We start from the raw sequence: 24,570 nt of genomic DNA on the forward strand, positions 1-24,570 counted from the left end.
AGTTTTGCAAATTACATCCCAGGGGACTATGAGATGGAATAGAGCTCCGATTCCTCCCACCCCACCCCCTTTTTTCTCATTTTGCGGATATTTCCAGAAACACATCAGAACCACGCAGAGTGTTGGCTGGTGGCCTTTCAGGGTTGTAGTTCCCTAGCATGAGAATGGAAAGTTTCTTATCTGGAATTCCAGACAGGGGTGCAGATCAGCCTTGGTCTAACAGGGAGTTTTCCAATTACCACTGAGGCAGTGCTGGATGGCTGAGGGACTCCTCGACCCAGAAGGGGAAATCCAATTAAAGTGGCATTCCACTTAAAACCAGATGACCAAGTTTTACGTCTCCCCTCCACACGGCCCCCACCAAAAGGAAAATTCCAAGCAAGGCAACCCAGTAGGGAAGAATACCATGGTGTAGTCACATAGGAAGTTCTGCCACTTACCAGAGAGGTCTCACAGACCAAACCAGATCAGGACCAGAGCCTTGTTTCCATCACCATGGCATCAAAACTGCCATGGCCAGGAATGTCCAGTCAGTGCAAGCACTTGGGGCTGCTCCTGAGAAAAAAGTGCTCAGGCAGCTGCGGGACAGGATCCATGAACTGCCAATGGCCAGGGGCCAGTGTGCCATTGGCAAGATGCCCACTTGGGATGGAAGGCCCACCTGGGTCACCAAAATTGTTTTCCAGCCAAACTTGGGTTTGCTCGCCCAACATGCAGCAAAGCCAACCTACTGACACTGGGTTGTGGTGAAGGAAAGTACAGCATTTATTGCAAGGCACCCAGCCTGGGGCCAAGCAAGGAGAATGGGTAGCTTGTGACCAAAAGACCCAAACTCCCTGATGTCCTTCAGGCAAGGGTTTTTAAAGGCAAGGTGAGGGAGAGGGTCATGGGTGCCATATCAGCCTGTGGACATTTGTCTGATTCGGTGGGTGATGAGGTAACGGTGGTATTTCAGCAGTTAACATCATCAACCTTCTGATTCTAACCACTCTAGGGGTCTATGTGCTTGTGGTCAACATGCAGTTAACTTCTCCACCTGGTGAGGAGGATTTAGTATCTGCAAAACAACTCAGGATATAGTTCAGGATATTACTTATAGCCCTTGCGGAGGAACTAAAGGTCCTTGAGTTCATTTAATGGCTAAATTATCATTACTTTGACTTGCTTGACTGTTTTCATTTGTTTCTGCATTTTCTCACTTCTCTGATTAAATTTGCTCTTTGGAAATTGGGGAAGGCCTAGGAGGCTAAAGCTTTTCTACAAACAAGAGGCAGGGGACATGGGAGGGTGGGGTCTGTCACCACAAAGGTCCTGCAGGGTCTTGCTTGGTTTCAAGCACTTTTCCATATCAGGTACTGTGCAAAGCACCCTCAGCCACAACTCTGATACTCAACTCTAAGCAGGTGCTATGCATACCCTCTTTTACATCTGAAAAACAGGAATAGCAAGGTGGTCATTTGCCCAAGGTCAAACCACTAGCCCAGCATCACACCTGAGGTCACCACTTCCGATGCTGTGCTCATGACCCTGCTGTGTTTCCACAGCTTTTCCCACCAAGGGCTATGATTCTGAATCCAGTCCTCACGTCACCAAGCACTCAGTGAATGCCCAGGGCTGTGCGTGCAAAGTAAACATCTCATCTTGGCTCCTGGTCAAATACATGTGTAAATAGTTCGAAAAAATCCAAAGCAATATAAATGTCTAGGAATTTGTAGTAAGCTGTGAGCTGGTGTCAGTCAAGAACACCTTCATGGAAGTAGATTTCCAGGTGGGTTCAGAGGAGGGAAGGGACCCAATATGCCCCAAAGTGTGGTCTGATGACACCTGGATCAGAATCATCTGGGCCAATGCCTAGACCTTGGTTTTGATTCCAGTGACAGTGGACATAGAGGGAACTTACCTCAACATAATAAATGCCATATACAACAAACCCAGAGCTAACATCATTCTCAACAGTGAAAAGCTGAAAGCATTCCCTCCAAGATCAGGAATAAGACAGGGATGTCCACTGTCACGACTTTTATTCAACATACTAGTGGAAGTCCTAGCCACGGCAGTCAGAGAAGAAAAAGAAATAAAAGGGATCCAAACGGGAAAAGAAGTAAAACTGTCACTGTTTGCAGATGACGTGATACTATACATAGAAAATCCTAAAGATGCTACCAGAAAACTACTAGAGCTCATCAGTGAATTCAGTAAAGTTGCAGATACAAAATTAATACACAGAAATCTCTTGCGTTCCTACATACTAATAGCAAAAGATCAGAAAGAGAAATTAAGGAAACAATCCCATTTACCATCACATCAAAAAGAATAAAATAGCAATAGGGACTTCCCTGGTGGTCCAGTGGTAAAGAATCCGCCTTACAATGCAGGGGACTTGCGTTCCATCCCTGGTCGGGAAAATTGGATCCCACATGCCGCAGGGCAACTAAGCCCGCATGCCACAACTACTGAGCTTGCGCGCCTCAACTAGAGCCTGCATGCCGCAAACTACAGAGCCCACACGTTCTGGAGCCTGCGCACCACAACTAGAGAAGAGAAAACCCACGTGCCACAACTAGAGAGAACCCCGTGCACCACAATGAAGAGCCCGCATGCCACAATGAAACATCTCGCATGCCACAACGAAGACCCAATGCAGCCAAAAATAAAAATAAATAAATAATAAATAGATCGTAAAAAAAAAAATATATATATATATATGTAGGAGTAAACATACCGGAGAAGACAAAAGACCTTTACTCTGAAAACTATAAGATGCTGATGAAAGAAATCGAAGATCACACAAATAGATGGAAAGATATACCATGTTCTTGACTGGAAGAATCAATATTGTCAAAATGACTATACTACCCAAAGCAATCTACAGATTCAGAGCAATCCCTATCAAATTACCAACGGCGGACTTCCCTGGTAGTCCAGTGGTTAAGGCTCCACATTTCCAATGCAGGGGGCACAGATTTTATCCCTTGTCAGGGAACTAAGATCCCACATGCCGTCGGGCACGGCCAGAAAAAAAATTACCAATGGCATTTTTCGCAGACTAGAACAAAAAATTTTTAAATTTGTATGGAAACACAAAAGACCCCAAATAGCCAAAGCAATCCTGAGAAAGAAAAATGGAGCTGGAGGAATCAGGCTCCCTGACTTCAGACTATACTACAAAGCTACAGTCATCAAAACAGTATGGTACTGGTGCAAAAACAGAAATATAGATCAATGGAACAGGATAGAAAGCCCAAAAATAAACCTATGCACCTATGGTCAATTTATCTATGACAGAGGAGGCAAGAACATACAGTGGAGAAAAGACAGTCTCTTCAATAAATGGTGCTGGGAAAACTGAACAGCTACATGTAAAAGAATGAAATTAGAACACTCTCTAACACCATACACAAAAATAAACTCAGAATGGATCAAAGACCTAAATGTAAGGCTGGACATTATAAAACTCCTAGAGGAAAACATAGGCAGAACACTCTTTGACATAAATTGCAGCAATGTCTTCTTTGATCCACCTTGTAGACGTAATGAAAATAAAAACAAAAATAAACAAATGGACCTAACTAAACTTGAAAGCTTTTGCACAGCGTAAACAAAATGAAAAGACAACCCACAGAATGGTGTTGCCAACCCCATTTGCCAACAAAGTGACCAACAAAGTATTAATCTCCAAAATATACAAACAGCTCATGCAGCTCTATATCAAAAAAAAAAAAAAAAAGAAACAACCCGATCACAAATGGGCAGAAGATCTAAATAGACATTTCTCCAAAGAAGACAAAGAAATGGCCAAAAAACACATAAAAAGACATCAACATCACTAATTATCAGAGGAATGCAAATCAAAACTACAATGAGGTATCACTTCTGTCAGAATGGCCATCATCAAAAAGTCTACAAACAGTAAATGCTAGAGAGGGTGTGGAGAAAGGGAACCCTTGTACACTGTTGTGGGGAATGTGAGTTGTTACAACCAATATGGAGAACAGTATGGAGCTTCCTTAAACTAAAAACAATTACCGTATGATCCAACAATCCCACTCCTGGGCATATATCCGGAGAAAGTCATAATTCGAAAAGATACATGCACCCCAATGTTCACTGCAGCACTATTTACAATGGCCTAGACATGGATGCAACCTAAATGTCCATCGTCTCAAATACCTCAGGTTTTGTACTTGGGAAATGAAAGGAGCACTGATGAGAAAGCAGGGAGAGGAAAGCAGTTTGGTGGAAGAGACCAAATTTAGTTTTATTTATGTTGATTGAAAGATACGGTGGAATTTCTAAGAAAGGGGTTGGCTTTACAGAAACTTTTTCTGTAAAAGGCCAGACGGTAAATATTTCAGCCTTCATGGGCCTCTTAGGTCTCTGTCACGTACGCTCCTGAGTGGAGGGGTTTATTTACAACCCTTAAAGATACAAAAACCATTCCCACCTCATGGGCTGTGGTTTGCCAACTCCTGCCCTAAGCAAACTGTCCTATAACAGCTGAAAACACAAGCATAGAACGTGATGAGAAGTCAAGGCCAGAAATCCAATTCACTACTGAGTCGGTGTCCATTCATTTCTTACTGCCTGCCTCTTTCACTGTTGATAGTTAACTCTTACTAGTGATTATAAAAGTTTTTTTAAAAAACAAAACATACCATTGTTAAAAAAAAAAGTATGTTCCATCAGTGAAGCCCAGTGTTCCCAATTCCAGCCTCACCAGTGGTCCCCTCAAGGGACTCTGCAGCCCAGCGACAGGCCAGCACAGGCAGAAACAGTGCTGTGGACCGGGAGCCATGAGGCCTTCACCTCACTTTCTGGTTGGATACTTTGAGGTAGGTCCCAGTGTCCACACTTTACAGACAGGAACAAAGCTCAAGGGTCACGTGGTCTGCCCGGTTCACTCCCGCACACCTTTAGCCCCACAGTGGGCTGGCAAAGTGCTCTCTCCCTAGCCGCCAGAGTCACCAGAACAACACTGCCTCTCCTTTGGATACTGAAGTTGTAACAGAACCTGTGAAAATCTGTTCTTAATATATGGGCATTCACTAAGGCCTAGCCGTAAGTGGAGGTCCGCTAGGGAAGACTACTCTGGAAGAAAATGGAACTCGTAACAGACACCCAGCAGGTAACTCCTACATCAAAGCACCCCGTTACTTAACATGAGGACAGAAATGCTGGCGCAAACAGTCACCCACTCTTACGAAGCCAAAAGACACTGGCTCAAATCAGAGACACTTGCAACGGTTGGTTCTAATGCCAAATGGGCAGAAGACTCTTCAAAGGATATTCAGCACCATTGATTTTCCTACAAGAAGAGAAGCCTCTGATCCCAGAGCCCCTGGCACTGCTTCTACAGTAACAGCGAGGCAGGGCCACCCGACCAGGAGGCTGGCGCCTACACAGACCACGGGATGGCCTGGGGCCCAGCTTCCGGAAAATACTCTCGGTTCCTCTTGAACATCAGCCCAGTAACTTCTGGTTTATCTGCATATTTGACACAGTAACTAGTGCATTTCAACTTTATTCCTACCAGACTTCAGGGCCACAATAACAGGGATGTAACACAGGAAACTGAGGAAAGGCAGAATTCTGGATTTCTTTCTATGCTTTTGGCAAAAAAATAAACCTTACGCAAGTAATACATTGTCAAAATAAATACCTCCTCCTGATACACATTTCTCTAAAACACTAAACTGGTTGGTTTGGTTAAACATAAAAATGTATCCCATTTCATGTTCAGAAACTAAAATGAAATAAGGATGCTTTCTTTATGTTACTATATACATATAATTAAAAACACATGTCCGTAATTAAATCTAAGGTCTGTGGTCACTGGGAGATAATGAAGTCTGACAAATTAAGTGATGCTTGTAGAACACGAGACTTGAGTACCGGCAGGTCGGCGGAGGCTGGGCAGAGGCCACGCCCAGCCCCTGACGGAGCACAGGGCTCCTGGGGCACTGAGCGCCAGGCCTGGTCTGAGCAGTCACAGCTGGACCTGGCAGGAGCCCCGGGGCTGACGGCCTGGAATGTGTCATGTTAACAAGCTCCAAGGCCAACCTCAGGCTCTCACGTTTAAAACCTGCTCCCGCCCTCTGACAGGTCATCCTTCCTGAGAATCCGAGGCAAATATCCACCCAGCAAACCTGCGGATCAGCACCCACAAGAACTTTCCATTTGAATGTGGGAGGTTATGGAGTGTGAGAAAGCCATTCTTTTTCACCCTGATGCTTTGGTTTCTAGGAAAGGGATATCAAAAGTTTAACTTCTTAAACAAAAAATCTTTCCACCAAAAAAAGAAAGGTAAAGGTGAACAACAGGCCCGAATGTAGCAAATTCAGCCCCTTTCCAGAGTCCTTCTCCTCAGTGTCCCCAGGCACGCATGCAGTAACCGCGAATGTTCCCTCAGACACCCATGTAGAGCGTGTGTGTACAGCCCCGGCTGTCAACTTGCTGCCCGGACTCTGTGTCTCCTGTGCTGGGTGCAGGGAACCACAAGGCCAGGTGCCAGTGGTGCTTCAAGCCCTGGCGCAGGCGGGGGCTGCCAGCCCCTCCAGCTCTTGAGTTCAGGCAGCGGATAACCCACTCCAAGGCCTTGTGACCCGGCTGAGAGAATAGCAGTGAGGATCCTCCCGGGGAAGAAGGCCTCGGTCAGGTCCCACCGCGCTCACCTTCTCCAGCCTCCTGCCTAGGTCATCTCAGGAGAGGGGCCGCCCCTGGGTGCTGGGGGTACCTTCTGAAGGTCAGTGCAACACCAGTGTTGACAGATATTCATTAAGAAACACTAGCAGAGAGTATTTCTCAAATTAGAAATCAAGGTTAAGTTTCACACGGCCATCCACACAGCTTCGTGTATTCTGTCAGACAACATTTGCTACTGTACTAATGGTGAATTCCAAATACAAATAAATATTGAATCCACTTCCAGACCAAACTGAAAGTTACAAAGCCAAACACTTTTGCACTAAACAAATTTTGAAGATAATCACTACTGCTTTCTTAATAACACCCCCCAAGAAAAAAATGTATTGATAATGGAAAACATAGGAGAATAAAAACCCAGCACATGCATGTGCTTATTTTTACCCAACTTCAGTCTACGAGAAAATGAAAGAGTCCAAATAACTGACATTTACAACTGTCCTTGCCCTAAAAATGCAATCTTCCTCCAAAACTACGCAGGGAGTTTCTGCACACCATAGCCATTGTAGAAGACTCACAAGAATCCACCCTTTTTGGCACTTTTATCTCCGCTTCAAAAATGTGGTTTGCACAGACTCACAGATACAGAAAACTAGAGGTTACTAGTGGGGAGAGGGAAGGGGCACGATAGGGGTGGGAGATTAAGAGGAACAATCTACTACGTATAAAATAGAGAAGCAATAAGGATATGTTGTACAGCATAGGGAATATACTCAATATTTTATAATAACTATAAATGGAATATAACCATTAAAAATTGTGAATCACTATGTAGTAACCTGAAACTTATATAAAATACTGTAAATCAACTATACTGCAATAAAAATGTATGTGTATACATATATTTTTTAAAACCATGGTTTCCAAAATGACAGATATTCATGTCTCCCTCTAGAACAACTCCCTACACAACAAGTTTAGACCATTACCTCTGTGAGATTATACAGAGTTACCTAGAGGTCATGGAACAAGAGGTTCACTGCAAAGAAGAGTCACTCAGTGTAGAGGGCAATGCTTCGCGCTGACTGTGTCAGAGTAAAGCCCCCAACACAGACGGACACAGAGGAAAGCTCCCTTCACACTCATCTCTATAGACAGGAGGGAAGCAAGGACAGCATGCCATAATGAACAGGAAAGATTTAGAAATCTAGAATACAGTTTGCCAAGACAAAAACTAGTGAAAAAGTTGGAAGGTTTGTCAATTTTGTTAATCTTTTCAACAAAACAACTCTGGTTTAATAATTCTATTATTTTCCTATTCTCTATTTCCTACTCAGCTTACAAGTATTTTGTTAAGGATTTTTGCATCAGTATTCATAAAGGATATCAGTCTGTAGTTTTATTTTCTGGGGGTGTCTTTGCCTAATTTTAGTATCAGGCTAATACCGGTCTGTCAGAATGTTAGGATGTATTCCCTCCTCTGTTTTTTTGGAAGAGTTTCCGAAGGATTGTTGTTAATTCTTCTTTAATGTTTGGACTTTTCTTTGTTGGGAGGTTTTTAATTACTGATTCAATCTCTACGTGTTACAGGCCTGTTGAGATTTTCTGTTTCTTTCTGAATCAGTTTTGGTAAGTTGTGTGTTTCTAGAAATTTGTCCATCTCACTTAGGTTATCTAATTTGTTCTGGTATAATCGTTCACAGTACAGGCATAACTTGGAGATATGGCAGGTTCAATTCCAGACCATGAAAATAAAGCGAATATCACAATAAAGCGAGTCACAAGAAATTTTTGGTTTCCCAGTGTATATAAAGTTAATTTTATACTGTACTGTAGTATATTAAGTATGCAATACCATTATATCTAAAAATATATATACATACTTTAATTTAAAAATACTTTATTGCTAAAAAATGCTAATTATCTGACATGTTGTAGTAGTGACATCAAAGCATGTTGTAGTAGTGACATCAAAGATCACTGATAACAGATCCCCGTAACAAATATAATGAAAAAGTTTGAAATATTTCAAGAATTACCAAACCATGACACAGAGACATGATGTGAGCAAATGCTATTGGAAAAATGGTGCCAACAGACTTGCTTGAGGCAGAGGTGCCATAAACCTTCAATTTGTAAAAATAAAATGCAGTATCTGCAAAGTGCAGTAAAGTGAAATGCAATAAAATGAGGTATGCCTGTATTTTCTTATATCCTTTTACTTCTGTAATGTCTGTAGTAATGCCCCCGCTTTCAATTCTGATTTTTTTATTTTGAATCCTCTTTTGTTCTTGGTCAGTCTAACTAAAGGTTTGTCAATTTTGTTAATCTTTTCAAAACAACTTTTGGTTTCAATAATTCTATATTTTCCTAGTTTCTATTTCATCTCCTCTCTAATCTTTATCATTTCTTTCCTTCTGCAAGCCATGGATTTAGCTGCTTCTTCACTTTCTAGGTCCTTAAAGTCAGGTTAATGATTTGACAGCTTTCCTTTTTTTTTAACGTATGTGTTTGTAACTATGAATTTCCATCTGAGCACTGCTCTCACTGCGTAAGTTTTAATATGTTGTTTTCATTTTCATTCATCCCATTTTATGATTTCATTTATAATTTCTTCTTTGACTCACTTGTTGTTAGATGTACATTTTTTAAATTCCACATTTGTGAATTTTCCAGTTTTCCTTATGCTATTGATTTCTAACTTCATTTCTAACTTCATTATGATCACAAAAGATACTTTCTATGATTTCAGTCTTCTTAAATTTACTGACACTTGGTTTTTGGCCTAACATATGGTCTATCCTGGAGAATATTCCATGTGCTCTTGAGAAGAATGTGTATTCTGCTGTTATTGAGTGAAGTGTTCTATATGTTAGGTCAAGTTGGTTTACAGTGTACTTCAAATCCTCCATTTATTTACTGATCTTCTGTCTATCCAATAATGGACATTCTATCCATTATTGAAAGTGGACTATTGAAGTCTCTATCATAGAATTGTCTATTTCTCTCTTCCGCTACTGTTTGCTGCATATATTTGGGGGTTCTGTAGTGTGGTATATATATATCTTTCTTTGCCTTTTGTAACAATTTTTGCCTTAAAGTCCATTTTTTCTGATATTAGTGTGGCCACCCAGCTCAGCTCTCTTTTAGTTACCATTTTCATGGAATATCTTTTTCCATCCTTTCACATTTAACCTATTTATCTCTTTGGCTTTAAAGTGAGTCTTTTATAGGCAGCATATATAGTAGGATCATGTTTTTTCATCCATTCTGCCAATCTCTGTCTTTTAATTGGTAAACTTAATCCAGTTACCTTTAAAGTAAATGTTAAAGATGTACTAACTTCTTACATTTTGCTATTTGTTTTCCATAAATTTCACAACTTTTGTTCCTGAATTCTTTTTTCACTGCTTCCTATTATGTTTGATTTTCTTCTAGTATAACATTTTGATTCCCCCTTTGTTTTATTTTTTATATAGTTTTTAGTTATTTTCTTACTGGGTATCTGGTGATTATAATTATCATCTTAAATTCATAAAAATCTAGTTTGAATTGATACCAGTTTTAGCTTCAATAGTGTATTAGTCAGGGTTCTCCAGAGAAACAGAACCAATAGAATGTGTGTGTGTGTGTATATACATACACACATACACACACACACACACATACACACAGGGATTTATTTTAAGGAATTGGCTGCTCTACTTTTGGAGGCTGCAAAGTCCAAAATCTGCAGGGTGGGTTAATCAAGATTCATTCAGCGCCCCACTTGTTGGTTTAGGTATTTGACCAGAATCCAGAGTTCTACAAAAGTTGATTCTGTCATATTTTTTCTTGCCAGTTTATTGACTGTTTCAATGGGAGGACTGTTCATTGATTTGTTTCAGAAGTGGGAGCACCCACCTCTACCATTTTCCATGAAGTCACTATTTATGTATTTTTTTAACCTTTAATTTTGAAATTAATGTAGACTTACTGGAAGCTGCAAAGGTAGTACAGGAACAGCCAACATCCCTCAGTAACGTTTTACATAATTGTAGTGCAGCATCAAAACCAGGAATTTAACACACATAGTGCAGCACAGAGAGCTTTAAAAAAGATCACTTCAAGCAAGGCTTAGCTGTATGAAATTTCACATCAGAGACAAAGAGATCCTGAAAGCTTTCAGAGAGAAAAAAAAAGCCACATACAGAGGCTCAGGAATTGGAGTGGAAAACGATGGAGCAGTGCCTTCAAAATTCTGAAAGTATTTTTATCTACAGCTGTATGTCCAACCAAGCTTTGAGTGAAGAGTGGGAACAGAAGGGACATTTTTAGATGTGCCAAATCTTGGAAGCTACTATGGCATGTCCTTCCCCATCCTGTGGTAAGAAACAGAGAGAGGAAGGCAGGGAGGCCAGGAGACAAGGGCTCCAGGAGGGGAGACAGGCCGAGGAAATGGCCAGGAGGGATGACAGCCACACAACTGCTGGTCAGAGAGAGCAAGACTGGCCTCCAGGAAGTACAGCACCAGAGAAATGAGAAAGGGGTGTGCTACCTACAGGGTCTGACCTTGGAAAAGGATGTCACAAGGTGCTGCAGAGAGCAGGTGAAGAGGTGAAGAGTGTGGGGAACTCAGCCAGAGACTTCTAAAAATAAGATTAAACAGATGAAGAGGATAAGACAGTTACTACCTTCAAGGAGAAAAAAGCTACGTAAGAAAGAAAATGTAGGAACTTCCCTGGTGGTCCAGTGGGTAAGAGTCCGTGCTCCCGATGCAGGGGGCCCAGGTTCAATCCCTGGTCAGGGAACTGGATCCCACATGCCGCAAGTAAGAAGTCCTCATGCCACAACTAAAGCTCCTGCGTGCCGCAGTGAAGATCCCGCCTGCCACAAATAAGACCCGGCGCAGCCAAAATAAATAAATAAATATATTTTTTAAAAAAAGAAAGAAAATGTAATTACAGTACACTTTTTCACTTGGTTATGTATGTTAGGTTAGGTTACTATGTTATACATAGTTATGTATGTTTTAATTATGGAACCAATGTACTTTTAACAATAAGTTACAATATAGCTACATTGGAGAAATGGGAGAGGGGAAGAAGATTTAAGAGAGAAAATAACCATCTACCATGGCAGGAAGTCAGCAGATAAAGTCTAAAATTGTTGAATCAAGAAATAGCAGAATATGCTTATTTATTTAGAAATCTAACAGTAAATGCCAAAACTATCAAAAGAGTGAACAGTCCCCTCAGAAGGGTAGAAGAGTGCTTTGCAGAAGAGGTAAGAGGGATTGTTTTTGTCATAAAACTTTTAACTCTATTTCACCTTACGCTATGTGCATAAAACATTCTCATAAAAATAAAAATGAATTCCATTTCATTTTGGATTGGAAATACTATTATCAAAGAAAAAGCAGTACCTAAAAAAACCACAGTAGAATATAGTTCTACCCATCCTTTACGGAGAGCTTCTCTAAAGTTTTTATAATTTGAAACACACTAAAAGAGATACTACATTTTACTTTTGAAAATGAGAAAATTAGAACTCCCAGTGGGAGGTACCTTGACGCTAACAGGACAGCTGAGAGCGTGAAATCACAGCCCTTTTGCTGCGACCTCCTGACAGTGGCTGCGGGTGCCTGCGTGGTGAGGAGCAGTACAGGCTGCGGTCCGGCCGGGGGCCCCAGATGGCGGGACAGTCTAGTTGCAGCCCAAGGGCAGAGCATGTGGCTATCCCCACCAATCCTAACTGTCCCTGTGTCGCCATCGGGGTGGACACCCCGACTCTAGCGTGTGCAGATCCGTGACAGGGGTAAGACACGGACACACATCAACTGCCTCTGCGGTGACAACTGGTGGCCAGATGTGTGTGAAGAGACCGGCAGTGAGACTGTGGATCAAGGGCGAGTGAGGGAAATGGGGTGTCCTCTGAAAAGAGACAAGCTCTTTAGTGAGACCCCAAGAGTCGGCAGGAGAGCTGGAGCTGAGGAAGGACAGATAAGGCCCCACAGCCGTCTGAGCAAACCCGACTTGGGTGGCAGGGCAGGTGCGTGGCTCAGCATGGAGTGGGCAGAGCAGCGGCCCGGCCTCCTCCCAGCAGGCTGCTCCCCGGGCCTCGCTCCACGGGCGCCACCACCAGCTGGGCCTCCTACCCTGTGTGGTCATGACCGACAAGGCTGGCGGAGGCTGTGGCCCAGCAGCTCCCGCCTATCCCAACCCAGCCAGGACCGCACTCCAGACTTGCTTCTTCCTTCTTCTCTTCCTTTTCCTGCTTTTTGATGGTTTTTTTGGTGAGGCATCTGATTAAAGATTGAGGCAGTTTAGCTCTAGTTTATGAGGAAACAGAATGTGACAGAGTCCACAACTCAAAGTGACAGCATCACATACACACCACACACACTCCACACACACACACATGCACATGCACAAGCAGGACACCCACAAGGCGGGCAGGCTCTCTGCATGAGGTCACCCTAGTGGTTCATCCAAGGAAGAAGGTCATGATCCTGAGTTCAAGGTGACGGTCCTGGCAAACTTAAGCATCAGTGGCTTAAACAAAATCAGCAGGAAGTTCTTAAAGGAGCCTGAGCCATGGGGCTCACGTCTGTTGACAGAGGCACTGAGTGTGCACACATGCTACAGACAGACTGACCGACTGACCGACCGACGGTGGGAAGCAGGGCCCAGAGCAGCACAGCTCGGAAAGCCAAGAGTGAGAGGAGGTTCAAGGAAGGAGTAAGGAGTAAGGATTCCCTGAACAGAGGGAAGCAGAAGTATAGAGAGGACTGCTGACCACACGAGTGTCAAATCCGCTCTGACACCCCAGCCACTTGGCCTAGGAAACCAAGGAGTGTTTGTGAAGCTCATGGAAATGCTGCAGACGGCTTCGGCCACTAAAAGCGACTGGCCAGTGAGGATGCACAGCTGGCAGCATGAGGGGAGGAGGGCTGCCTTCTCACCACAGCACTGACGCCCAGGCCTGGGGCACCTTCACAGGAACGTGGGTAGGTATTCTAGTCTTGCCCCCAATGAAAACTGCCCCCATAAGATCAGCCCTTCACACTGTCTGGACCTGCTCGTGAGAGCCTTCCTGCTGAGGACACACCAGTCCCGGGACACATGACCATGTGCTGAGGACAGCTTGAAGGAGAAGCTGAACTGCCCTCAGAGACGAGATAACAAACCTGAACATAAATCCTGCCACGAAACGAGTTGGTGCATTCAGAGGAGGATGAACCCAGTTAGGTTGTTCACTACAGGGCTGGAGACCCCCATGCAGCTGTGTCTTGCAGACCCCCTCCCAGCACGCAGGCCATGCACACGGTGAGCAGGCACCAGATCCTCCCCAGGTTCAAGAATCCTGTAGTTACCGCCGCTCAGCACAAGGGGCGCTGCAGGCCTCGTTAGCTCAGGGCACGTTCAGCATTTTCAATTATCCACTCAATAGCAGCCCACCCCTGGAGCAACACAGAAAGATTTCAACGTGGTGTCAGAAGTCCTGCCTGTCTCACTGCAGGCAGCAGGCTATGCAGGTCACATAAATGCACAGGGACAGCCCTGCAGCTCTGCAGCAAATGCAGCCAAGATGTTCTGCAGGCAGCTTCTCAGCCCCAGAAATAAGGTGGCACCTGTTCTGCCTGAAATTGCCGCACCAGCTTGAGCTATGCTGAGTCCGCAACCTTCATGACTGCCGTTACCTACTGAGGGCAGTGATGGGAGCATGGCCCCTCAGCCTCCTCCGTGAGTCACCCCTAACTTCTAGCTCCTGAACTGCGTGCGGGGCCACCCGCCTCTCCACCTCCATCTCCCCCTCCGGTTCCCCCTCTAGCTTCTCCTCCATCTTCAGGCCACTGGCTGCCCCGGCATCCCCCAAACTTGTCTGGGATGCTGTCGGATGGCAACCACAGCTGGGGCAGCCGTGATTCTCCATAGGCCTCCAAAACAGCAACCCCCAAATAAAGTGAAATAAAAGACCTTGATCTGGCCTCACTGAGTTTCCCCTGACTTTTCTCATAAAGGGCTGAGGTGACTCTGGTCTCACCCAGTGCTGCCTTCCTCCCAAAATATTCTTCAGCAAACACTCAGGCCTGCCCTAAGCCAGACCCCGGACACACAGAGTGAGTCGGTCAGGTTCTGTCCCCAGGGCTCACAGAGTGGACATGACGCGTGCTGCTCTGGGCAGGGGGCCTCCCCAACTTTCTTGAACTGAGCTGAGCTACTGCCGACCTTCCTCAAATCTGGATTTTTCTAAAAATAGGGCAGACTGGCTCTGTATTAGTGACTAGACCAATGAGCCTAAACGCAAGAATAAATGGCTCTTGGCCAAGCTGTGACCTGAGCGTGGTAGGAAGGGAAGGACGGCTTAGGTGCCATCCCACTGGTCCCAGAATGAAGAATCTCTTCTGACCAAAAAGAACGAGAGAGAGAAGGGGAGAGGGGAGAGTCGGGGTGGCGGCAGAAGGAGGATGGCAAGGGGAGCTGGGCAAACAGCCAGGCCCTGCTCTGGCACCCAGCACTGCCTGGGATGTGCCTCCCAAACACCCAAGCTCTTCCTGCCAACCCCGCTGGAGAGGCCAGGGCTGACAGCCTCCTGGTCCATCCCTCCCCCACTCCCTCCACAAGGCTCGCTCCCAAATCCCACCAGAGCGAGAGGCAAAGGGAAACCCTGCACACGGAGAAGCTCAGCCAGAGCCACTCAATGCCGATTAAATATGAAACTGCTGAAAATCCCGAGTGTCCTGCCTGCCCACGCCAATACCTGTCCTGGACGTGTGGGGTGTGTCTTGTTAACTGAGCCCAGATGGTTTGGCTCCTGGAAGGGGTGGCTGCCTTGCTGGCCTGTGTTCCCCCAGGCCTGGAGCCCTCCCCACCTGCCCGCGGTCAGTAGGACCCCCGCTCATCTGGACCCCGAACAACTAGAGATGGTACCTTCTTTGCGTTGGACGATATCGTGTTGGCCATCAAACTTTCCAGATAGCTGCCGAGGCTGATCCCCTTCACGGTGATGACGGCTTCTTGGGTGAGCACGGTCCTGCAGGAGAGCGAGAAGTGAAGGGTCTGAGCAGCCGGGGGGTGGGGGGAGCCCCCGCCCCAGCCTTGGAGTTCAATGTCTGCTTACCTTCCTGGGTCCTCCGGGTGGGGTGTGTACACCAGCCTCTCGCTCACCGACACCCAGTTTGTGAGTGTGATCTTAAAACAGGAAACAATGGCTGTAGGTTCTATTTCTCTTGCATTTCTTCCCAGACCATCTGCCCCCACTCCTCCCATCCCCGAATCTGCACTTACTGGAGCCAGAGCAGAAGAAACGCCAAGGCCCGCCAAGGCCCAGGAGGCACAGCCAAAGTACGGCCCAGGAACACCGCGTCCTGGCCGCTCCTGGGGACAGTCACCGCCCTCCCTCCACACCCCACCCAAACCTGAGCCAGGCTCATTAGCTGTCATCATTGTATGTGCAATATTTTTATGCCAGGCTCTGTATTTAATAAACCTCATTTTCTTTCATTAATCCTCAGGACAATACGGTGAGGTTTGCTCTTTTTTAGACAAGGAAAGTGAGGCTCAGAACAGGTTGATCACTGACACCCGCAGCCATACACTGATTCCGTGATAACCAGGACGCAGGCATGCGGCTGTCCCGCCCAAAGCCCTTCCTTTCCACTAGACCTCCTACAACAGCCAGAACCGTCCCTCTTTACCGACAATTAAGCCTTCTTGAAGGAGGAAGAGTAATTTTCCAAGTGAAGGAGAAGAGAGAACAATATATAAACTGTCAGTAATGGCTGATGTGGACATACCCACCCGGCTCCCTGTGACTTTGTGGAAGGGCTGCCTGGGCTGAGGAAAGGGGGCCCCGGGCAGAGGTCCAGGCGGTAAACCAAGGAGCCTCCGCACACAGTGACACGACCCACAGGGTAAGGGGCCTGACATAAACCATGCTCCCGGGCCACCCGTTTTCCCCAACGTGCTCTTTGAATGTGCATTAGGCCAATATCAATGGTTCTTCATTGTGGGACGTGAGAGAGGAGGCCAGGAGAAAAGTGGCTGTTTGCGAAGAGCCGAGTGTGCTGTTGGCGGGCAGGATGGAGGCTGGGGGGGCGGGGAGGCACTGGGGAGGCGCACGGGGGCCCCGGGGCTGCCAGTCTGTCCCCTGGCCTGCCTACTGGTTACAAAGGTGTGTTCACATCATTATGTGTGTTCTATACATTTTTATACTGGAATAAAAGACAAGTAAGATACTGCTAAATAAAGTCAGCCTTTCTATTAAAAATAAAAGATCACTTAGACCAAAGGTGGGCTGGAAATAAAATTAAATGAAGACATTACGCACCATCGTGGCCATTGCTTACATTGGTGGAACAGAGCTCCATTTTCTTTCCCACTGGATCCACAACAGAATGTTCTCTGATGTATGTCAAAGTCCTACTGGTTCCCAAAATCTGAAAAACAAAGCAAAACCAGCATAGTGACGTGTTAGAAACTCCACCTTATATCCTGGAACACCGACCGTCATTTCCTATCCACTACCCATCTCTTCAACCAGGGACGCAGGTGTGGCTGCAGCAGCACCTCTAGCTCCTCCAGGTGCCTCTGTCCAGCAGGTGGGACGGACACACGAATCAGGGACATAGGGACCGGTGCTTAGACAGAGGAGAAAGCAGGGCAGGAACTGGGGTGCTGAGGTCAAGGTTAAGGACAAGGTCCAGCTGGTGAGTCAGCTGTGGACCGACCCTGACCCCCACGCCCCAGGCCCCGCTGTGTGGAGCCAACTCTGGGGTTCAGGCCACACCAAGCAGGACGATGAGGCTGGGGTGGGGGGACTGGATGTGGGGAAGGGGTGGGGGACCGGGGGTCATGGGGTTTTGGGGGTCCTGTGGGCAGTGTCCCCACTGCAGGTGGGTCAGGGGATGTGTTGAACACTCAGGTGGACGATTAACTCAATTCACAGAGAAACAAACCATCTCTGGGGCTTCCCAGAAATCCCAAATGGGAAGGTTGTCATTCCCTGTATATGGGTGCCAGCTGGGCTGGCGGATGTAGACAGCTGTGTGAGTGGAGCTGGGGGTCATGCGGGTGCAGCCGGGCTCCACTGGGGGCTCACCGCTCTCACGAGGCTGGGCAGCCCCCACTCGGTGCTGAGGAGGCGGTGGCTGTGAAGCCGGCCCCGGCTGTCCACACTGCGTTCCAGCACGTCAACGCCCACGACACTGGGGTTCATGGGATTCGGGTACTTCCTCATGGCAGCCTTGATGACCGTGTCCCACGGGTGGCTGGAGGAAAACGCAACCAACAGCATGAGTGGGCAGTGGGTCCAAAGTCAGGTCAACCCTGTTCTACAAGCTTTGTTCCAACAAATACACCTGAGGAGTTGGGCTCTGGACCCAGATCCTGGATCCCTGATCCCCCAGGCAACCCGGGGGCGGGCGGGGGGCACAGACCAGACTCAGGCCTGGCCATCCCAGCTTGGCTAAGGGCCCCCTCCTTCCCCAGCCCTGCAGAGCCTAAAGAGGCAGAACCCTTTGGTCTGGGGCTTCTGGGCAAGAGACAATGTCCCTATTCCCTGCCTGTCACCACCTCCCGTGCTGCTCTGTGGGCTGCAAGACCGGGGGGCCAGGGCTCATTCCTGCCTCCACCTGGTCGCAGTAACTGTGGGGGCCCTTTTGCTGACCGCCCGCCTCACCCCTGCAGCCCACCACAGGCCAAAGCAGCACACCTGCCCAACACGGATCACCCACAGCTGCTGCCCAGCTATGAGGTCCTGAAGCAACTACTTTGTTCCAACTTCTAAGCAGTATGTGACTTGAAATGGCTACATGTTTTCTGATTATTAAAAAATGCATTTGAAATTTTGAAAAATAACACAGGATGAGGAAAATAAAAATCCACAATTTCACTATCTGGAGACAAGTCTGTGCAGGCGTCCTGTAGACGCCACCCCTCCCCTCTGGCCCTGAGCCCTGGAGTGAGGGGTGGACACCGGTGTCCCTGTTTGTTTCCTGCCGTCAGAGACCACACAGCTGCCCCTGCTCCCCAGAGCTCTGTGCCTGTAGAGGCCGGCAGCCCTAAAGGCATCCAAGGGCTCAGAGTCCGAGGTACTCAGGGTGGACCTTCCCCAGGCGCTGCTGTCCTGGTTTTTCCTTCAGGATGCGCGCCCAGGTGCATCCCCACAGAGGTGAGTGCGTCTCAACAACACCGTTGTTTCCCCATATGTACCCACACAGGTTTGAGCGGCATGTACAGACAGCCCAGACCCAAGACCTAGAGACACGCATGCATGCACAGACGTCCACACGCTCAGAAATTAAACTGGGATCATGCTCCTTACATGCACTGATTACTGCTTTTTATATGTAACAGACGAACATTTTCCTGCATCATGAGGCTATTTTCAGAAATACGACTCTAAGTAACTGCACAACAGGCCACCCTGTGGACAGTGGTGTAACCAGACCCCTCTGGCAGATTATTGTTTTTAACCTAGTTTTTATTTATATTACTTTCATCATCATTTAGTCCTGGAAATCTTACATTTCTTTTTTTTTTTGGTATATTTTTTGAATTTTATTTTTTTATACAGCAGGTTCTTATTAGTTATCCATTTTATACATATTAGTGTATATATGTTAATCCCAATCTCCCAATTCATCACACCACCACCACCACCAGCCACTTTCCCCCCTTGGTGTCCATATATTTGTTCTCTACATCCGTGTCTCTGTTTCTGCCCTGCAAACTGGTTCATCTGTACCATTTTTCTAGGTTCCACATATATGCATTAATATACGAGATTTGTTTTTCTCTTTCTGACTTACTTCACTCTGCATGACAGTCTGTAGATTCATCCACGTCTCTACAAATGACCAATTTCGTTCCTTTTTATGGCTGAGTAATATTCCATTGTACATATGTACCACATCTTCTTTATCCATTCGTCTCTTGATGGGCATTTAGGTTGCTTCCATGACCCGGCTGTTGTAAATAGTGCTGCAATGAACATTGGAGTGCATTTGTCTTTTTGAAATGTGGTTTTCTCTGGCTATATACCCAGTAGTGTGATTGCTGGGTCATATGGTAGTTCTATTTTTAGTTTTTGAAGGAACCTCCATACTGTTCTGCATAGTGGCTGTATCAATTTACATTCCCACCAACAGTGCAAGAGGGTTCCCTTTTCTCCACACCCTCTTCAGCATTAGTTGTTTGTAGATTTTCTGATGATGCCCATTCTAACTGGTGTGAGGTGAGATACCTCATTGTAGTTTAGATTTGCATTTCTCTAATAATTAGCGATGTTGAGCAGCTTTTCACGCCCTTCTTGGCCACCTGTACGTCTTCTTTGGAGAAATGTCTATTTAGGTCTTCTGCCCATTTTCTGATTGGGTTGTTTGTTTTATTAATATTGAGCTGCATGAGCTGTTTATATATTTTGGAGATTAATCCTTTGTCCGTTGATTCGTTTGCAAATATTTTCTCACATTCTGAAGGTTGTCTTTTCGTCTTGTTTGTAGTTTCCTTTCCTTTGCAAAAGCTTTTAAGTTTCATTAGGTCCCATTTGTTTATTTTTGCTTTTATTTCCATTACTCTAGGAGGTAGGTCAAAAAAGATCTTGCTGTGATTTATGTCAAAGAGTGTTCTTCCTATGTTTTCCTCTAAGAGTTTTATAGAGTCCGGTCTTACATTTAGGTCTCTAATCCACTTTGAGTTTATTTTTGTGTATGGTGTTAGGGAGTGTTCTAATTTCATTCTTTTACCTGTAGCTGTCCAGTTTTCCCAGCATCACTTATTGAAGAGACTGTCTCTTCTCCATTGTATACCCTTGCCTACTTTGTCATAGATTACTTGACTATAGGTGCGTGGATATTATCTCTGGGCTTTCTATCCTGTTTCACTGATCTGTATTTCTGTTTTTGTGCCAATACCATATTGTCTTGATTACTGTAGCTTTGTAGTATAGTCTGAAGTCACGGAGTCTGATTCCTCCAGCTCTGTCTTTTTCTCTCAAGGCTGCTATGGCTATTCGGGGTCTTTTGTGTCTCCATACAAATTTTAAGACTTTTTGTTCTAGTTCTGTAAAAAATTCCATTGGTAATTTGATAGGGATTGCACTGAATCTGTAGATTGCTTTGGGTAGTATAGGCATTTTCACAATATTGATTCTTCCAACCCAAGACCATGGTATATCTCTCCATCTGTTTGTATCATCTTTAATTTTTCTCATCAGTGTCTTCTAGTTTTCTGTATAAAGGTCCTTTGTCTCCCAGGTAGGTTTATTCCTAGGTATTTTATTCTTTTTGTTGCAATGGTAAATGGGAGGGTTTCCTTAATTTCTCTTTCAGATTTTTCATCATTAGTGTACAGGAATTCAAGAGATTTCTATGCATTAATTTTGTATCCTGCTATATTACCAAATTCATTGATTAGCTCTAGTACTTTTCTGGTGGCATCTTTGGGATTCTCTACATACAGTATCATGTCATCTGCAAACAGTGACAATTTTACTTCTTCTTTTCCGATTTGGATTCCTTTTTTTTTCGTTTCCTTCTCTGATTGCTGTGGCTAAAACTTCCACAACTATGTTGAATAACAGCGGCGAAGGTGGACATCCTTGTCTTGTTCCTGATCTTAGAGGAAATACTTTGTTTTTCACCATTGAGAATGATGTTTGCTGTGTGTTTGTCGTATATGGCCTTGATTATGTTGAGGTAGGTTCCGTCTATGCCCACTTTCTGGAGAATTTTTTATCATAAATGGGTGTTGAATTTTGTCAAATGCTTTTTCTGCATCTATTGAGATAATCATATAGTTTTTATTCTTCAATTTGTTAATATGGTGTATCACATTGATTGATTTACATATATTGAAGAATCCTTGCATCCCGGGGATAAATCCCACTTGATCATGGGGTATGATCCTTTTAATGTGTTGTTGGATTCTGTTTGCTAGTATTTTGTTGAGCATTTTTGTGTCTATGTCCATCAGTGATATTGGTCTGTAATTTTCTATTTTTGTAGTATCTTTGTCTGGCTTTGGTATCAGGGTGATGGTGGCCTCATGGAATGAGTTTGGGAGTGTTCCTTCCTCTGCAATTTTTTGGAAGAGTTTGAGAAGGATGGGTGTTAGCTCTTCTCTAAATGTTTGACAGAATTCATCTGTGAAGCCATCTGGTCCCAGACTTTTGTTTGTTGGAAGATTTTTAATCACAGTTTCAATTTCATTACTTGTGATTGGTCTGTTCATATTTTCTATTTCTTCCTGCTTCATTCTTGGAAGGTAATACCTTTCTAAGAATTTGTCCATTTCTTCCAGGTTGTCCATTTTATTGGCATAGAGCTACTTGTAATAGTCTCTTAGGATGCTTTGTATTTCTGCAGTGTCTGGTGTAACTTCTTTTTCATTTCTAATTTTATTGATTTGAGTCCTCTCCCTCTTTTTCTTGATGAGTCTGGCTAATGGTCTATCAATTTTGTTTATCTTCTCAAAGAACCAGCTTTTAGTTTTATTGATCTTTGCTACTGTTTTCTTTGTTTTTTTTTCATTTATTTCTGCTCTGATCTTTATGATTTCTTTCCTTCTACTAACTTTGGGCTTTGCCTGTTCTTCTTTCTCTAGTTCCTTTAGGTGTAAGGTTAGATTGTTTGAGATTTTTCTTGTTTCTTGAGGTAGGCTTGTATTGCTATAAACTTCCCTCTTAGAACTGCTTTTGCTGCATCCCATAGGTTTTGGATCATCGTGTTTTCACTGTCATTGGTCTCTGGTATTTTCTGATTTCCTCTTTGATTTCTTCAATGATCTCTTGGTTATTTAGTAACGTATTGTTTAGCCTCCATGTGTTTGTGGTTTTTATGTTTTTTTCCCTGTAATTGATTTCTAATCTCATAGCGTTGTGGTCAGAAAAGATGCTTGATATGATTTCAATTTTCTTAAATTTACCGAGGCTTGATTTGTGACCCAAGATGTGATCTATCCTGGAGAATGTTCCATGTGCACTTGAGAAGAAAGTGTAATCTGCTGTTTTTGGATGGAATGTCCTATAAATATCAATTAAATCTATCTGGTCTATTGTATCATTTAAAGCTTCTGTTCCCTTATTTTCATTTTGGATGATCTGTCAATTGGTGTAAGTGAGGTGTTAAAGTCCCTCACTATTATTGTGTTACTGTCAATTTCCTCTTTTATAGCTGTTAGCAGTTGCCATATGTATTCAGGTGCTCCTATGTTGGGTGCATATACATTTATAATTGTTATATTTTCTTCTTGGATTGATCCCTTGATCACTATGTACTGTCCTTCCTTGTCTCTTGTAACATTATTTTAAAGTCTATTTTATCTGATATGAGTATTGCTACTCCAGCTTTCTTTTGATTTCCATTTGCCTGGAATTCTTTTCCATCCCCTCACTTTCAGTCTGTTTGTGTCCCTAGGTCTGAAGTGGGTCTCTTGTAGACAGCATATATACGAGTCTTGTTTTTGTATCCATTCAGTGAGCCTGTGTCATTTGGTTGGAGCATTTAATCCATTCATGTTTAAGGTAATTATCAATATGCATGTTACTACTACCATTTTCTTAATTATTATGGGTTTGTTTTTGTAGGTCCTTTTCTTCTCTTGTGTTTCCCACTTAGAGAAGTTCCTTTAGCATGTGATGTAGAGCTGGTTTGGTGGTGCTGAATTCTCTTAGCTTTTGCTTGTCTGTAAAGCTTTTGATTTCTCCATCGAATCTGAATGAGATCCTTGCTGGGTAGAGTAATCTTGGTTGTAGGTTCTTCCCTTTCATCACTTTAAATATATCATGCCACTCCCCTTTGGCTTGTAGAGTTTCTGCTGAGAAATCAGCTGTTAACCTTATGGGAGTTTCCTTGTATGTTATTTGTCGTTTCTCCCTTGTTGCTTTCAATAATTTTTCTTTGTCTTTTTTTTTTTTTTTTTTTTTTTTTGCGGTACACGGGCCTCTCACTGTTGTGGCCTCTCCAGTTGCGGAGCACAGGCTCCGGACGTGCAGGCTCAGTGGCCATGGCTCACGGGCCCAGCCGCTCCGCGGCATGTGGGATCTTCCCGGACTGGGGCATGAACCCGTGTCCCCTGCATTGGCAGGTGGACTCTCAACCACTGCGCCACCAGGGAAGCTCTTTGTCTTTAATTCTTGTCAATTAGATTACTATGTGTCTCGGCGTGTTTCTCCTTAGGTTTATCCTGCCTGGGACTCTCTGCACTTCCTGGACTTGGGTGGCTATTTCCTTTCCCATGTTAGGGAAGTTTTTGACTATAATCTCTTCAAATATTTTCTTGAGTCCTTTCTCTCTCTCTTCTCCTTCTGGGACCCCTATAATGCGAATGTTGTTGCATTTAATGTTGTCCAGAGGTCTCTTAGGCTGTCTTCATTTCTTTCATTCTTTTTTCTTTATTCTGTTCCGCAGCAGTGAATTCCACCATTCTATCTTCCAGGTCACTTATCCGGTCTTCTGCCTCAGTTATTCTGCTATTGATTCCTTCTAGTGTATTTTTCATTTCAGTTATTGTATCTGTATATCTATATTCAGTTATTGTATTCATCTCTGTTTGTTTGTTCTTTAATTCTTCTAGGTCTTTGTTAAACATTTCTTGCATCTTCTCCATCTTTGCCTCCATTCTTTTTCCGAGGTCCTGAATCATCTTCACTATCATTATTCTGAATTCTTTTTCTGGAAGGCTGCCTATCTCCACTTCATTTAGTTGTTTTTCTGGGGTTTTATTTTGTTCCTTCATCTGGTACATAGCCCTCTGCCTTTTCGTCTTGTCTATCTTTCTGTGAATGTGGTTTTTGTTCCGCAGGTTGCAGGACTGTAGTTCTTCTTGTTTCTGCTGTCTGCCCTCTGGTGGATGAGGCTATCTAAGAGGTCTGTGCCAGTTTCCCAATGGGAGGGACTGGTGGTGGGTAGAGCTGACTGTTACTCTGGTGGGCAGAGCTCAGTAA

At 44.5% G+C, this 24,570-nt stretch overlaps 1 protein-coding gene across 24 annotated transcripts in view; it reads right to left on the reverse strand.

Moving 5' to 3' along the window:
- The window catches only part of PRELID3A (PRELI domain containing 3A), a 103,845-nt gene that overhangs the window by 43,452 nt on the left and 35,823 nt on the right, over positions 1–24,570 (reverse strand). For 12 of the 24 annotated variants that reach the window (XR_016387580.1, XR_016387581.1, XR_016387582.1 and 9 more), the window contains exons 2-5: positions 17,725–17,893; positions 16,973–17,062; positions 15,745–15,815; positions 15,555–15,657 (exon numbers count right to left, since the gene is read on the reverse strand). Coding sequence is in view for 19 of the 24 variants with exons in the window: in XM_089894896.1 (XP_089751022.1) it covers positions 15,555–15,657; positions 15,745–15,815; positions 16,973–17,062; positions 17,725–17,862 (402 nt within the window). In the remaining 5 variants the exon portion in view is untranslated. Of the gene's footprint in view, positions 14,084–15,554; positions 15,658–15,744; positions 15,816–16,953; positions 17,063–17,724; positions 17,894–24,570 lie in introns of all 24 variants that reach the window. The other 12 variants (XR_016387584.1, XR_016387583.1, XM_089894901.1 and 9 more) reach the window with 3 other exon arrangements.

The sequence above is a fragment of the Delphinapterus leucas genome, chromosome 14 (assembly GCF_059928025.1).
Source record: "Delphinapterus leucas isolate spDelLeu-1000000601 "Yukka" chromosome 14, BTC_Dleu_Yukka2, whole genome shotgun sequence".
Taxonomy (NCBI): Eukaryota; Metazoa; Chordata; class Mammalia; order Artiodactyla; family Monodontidae; genus Delphinapterus; species Delphinapterus leucas.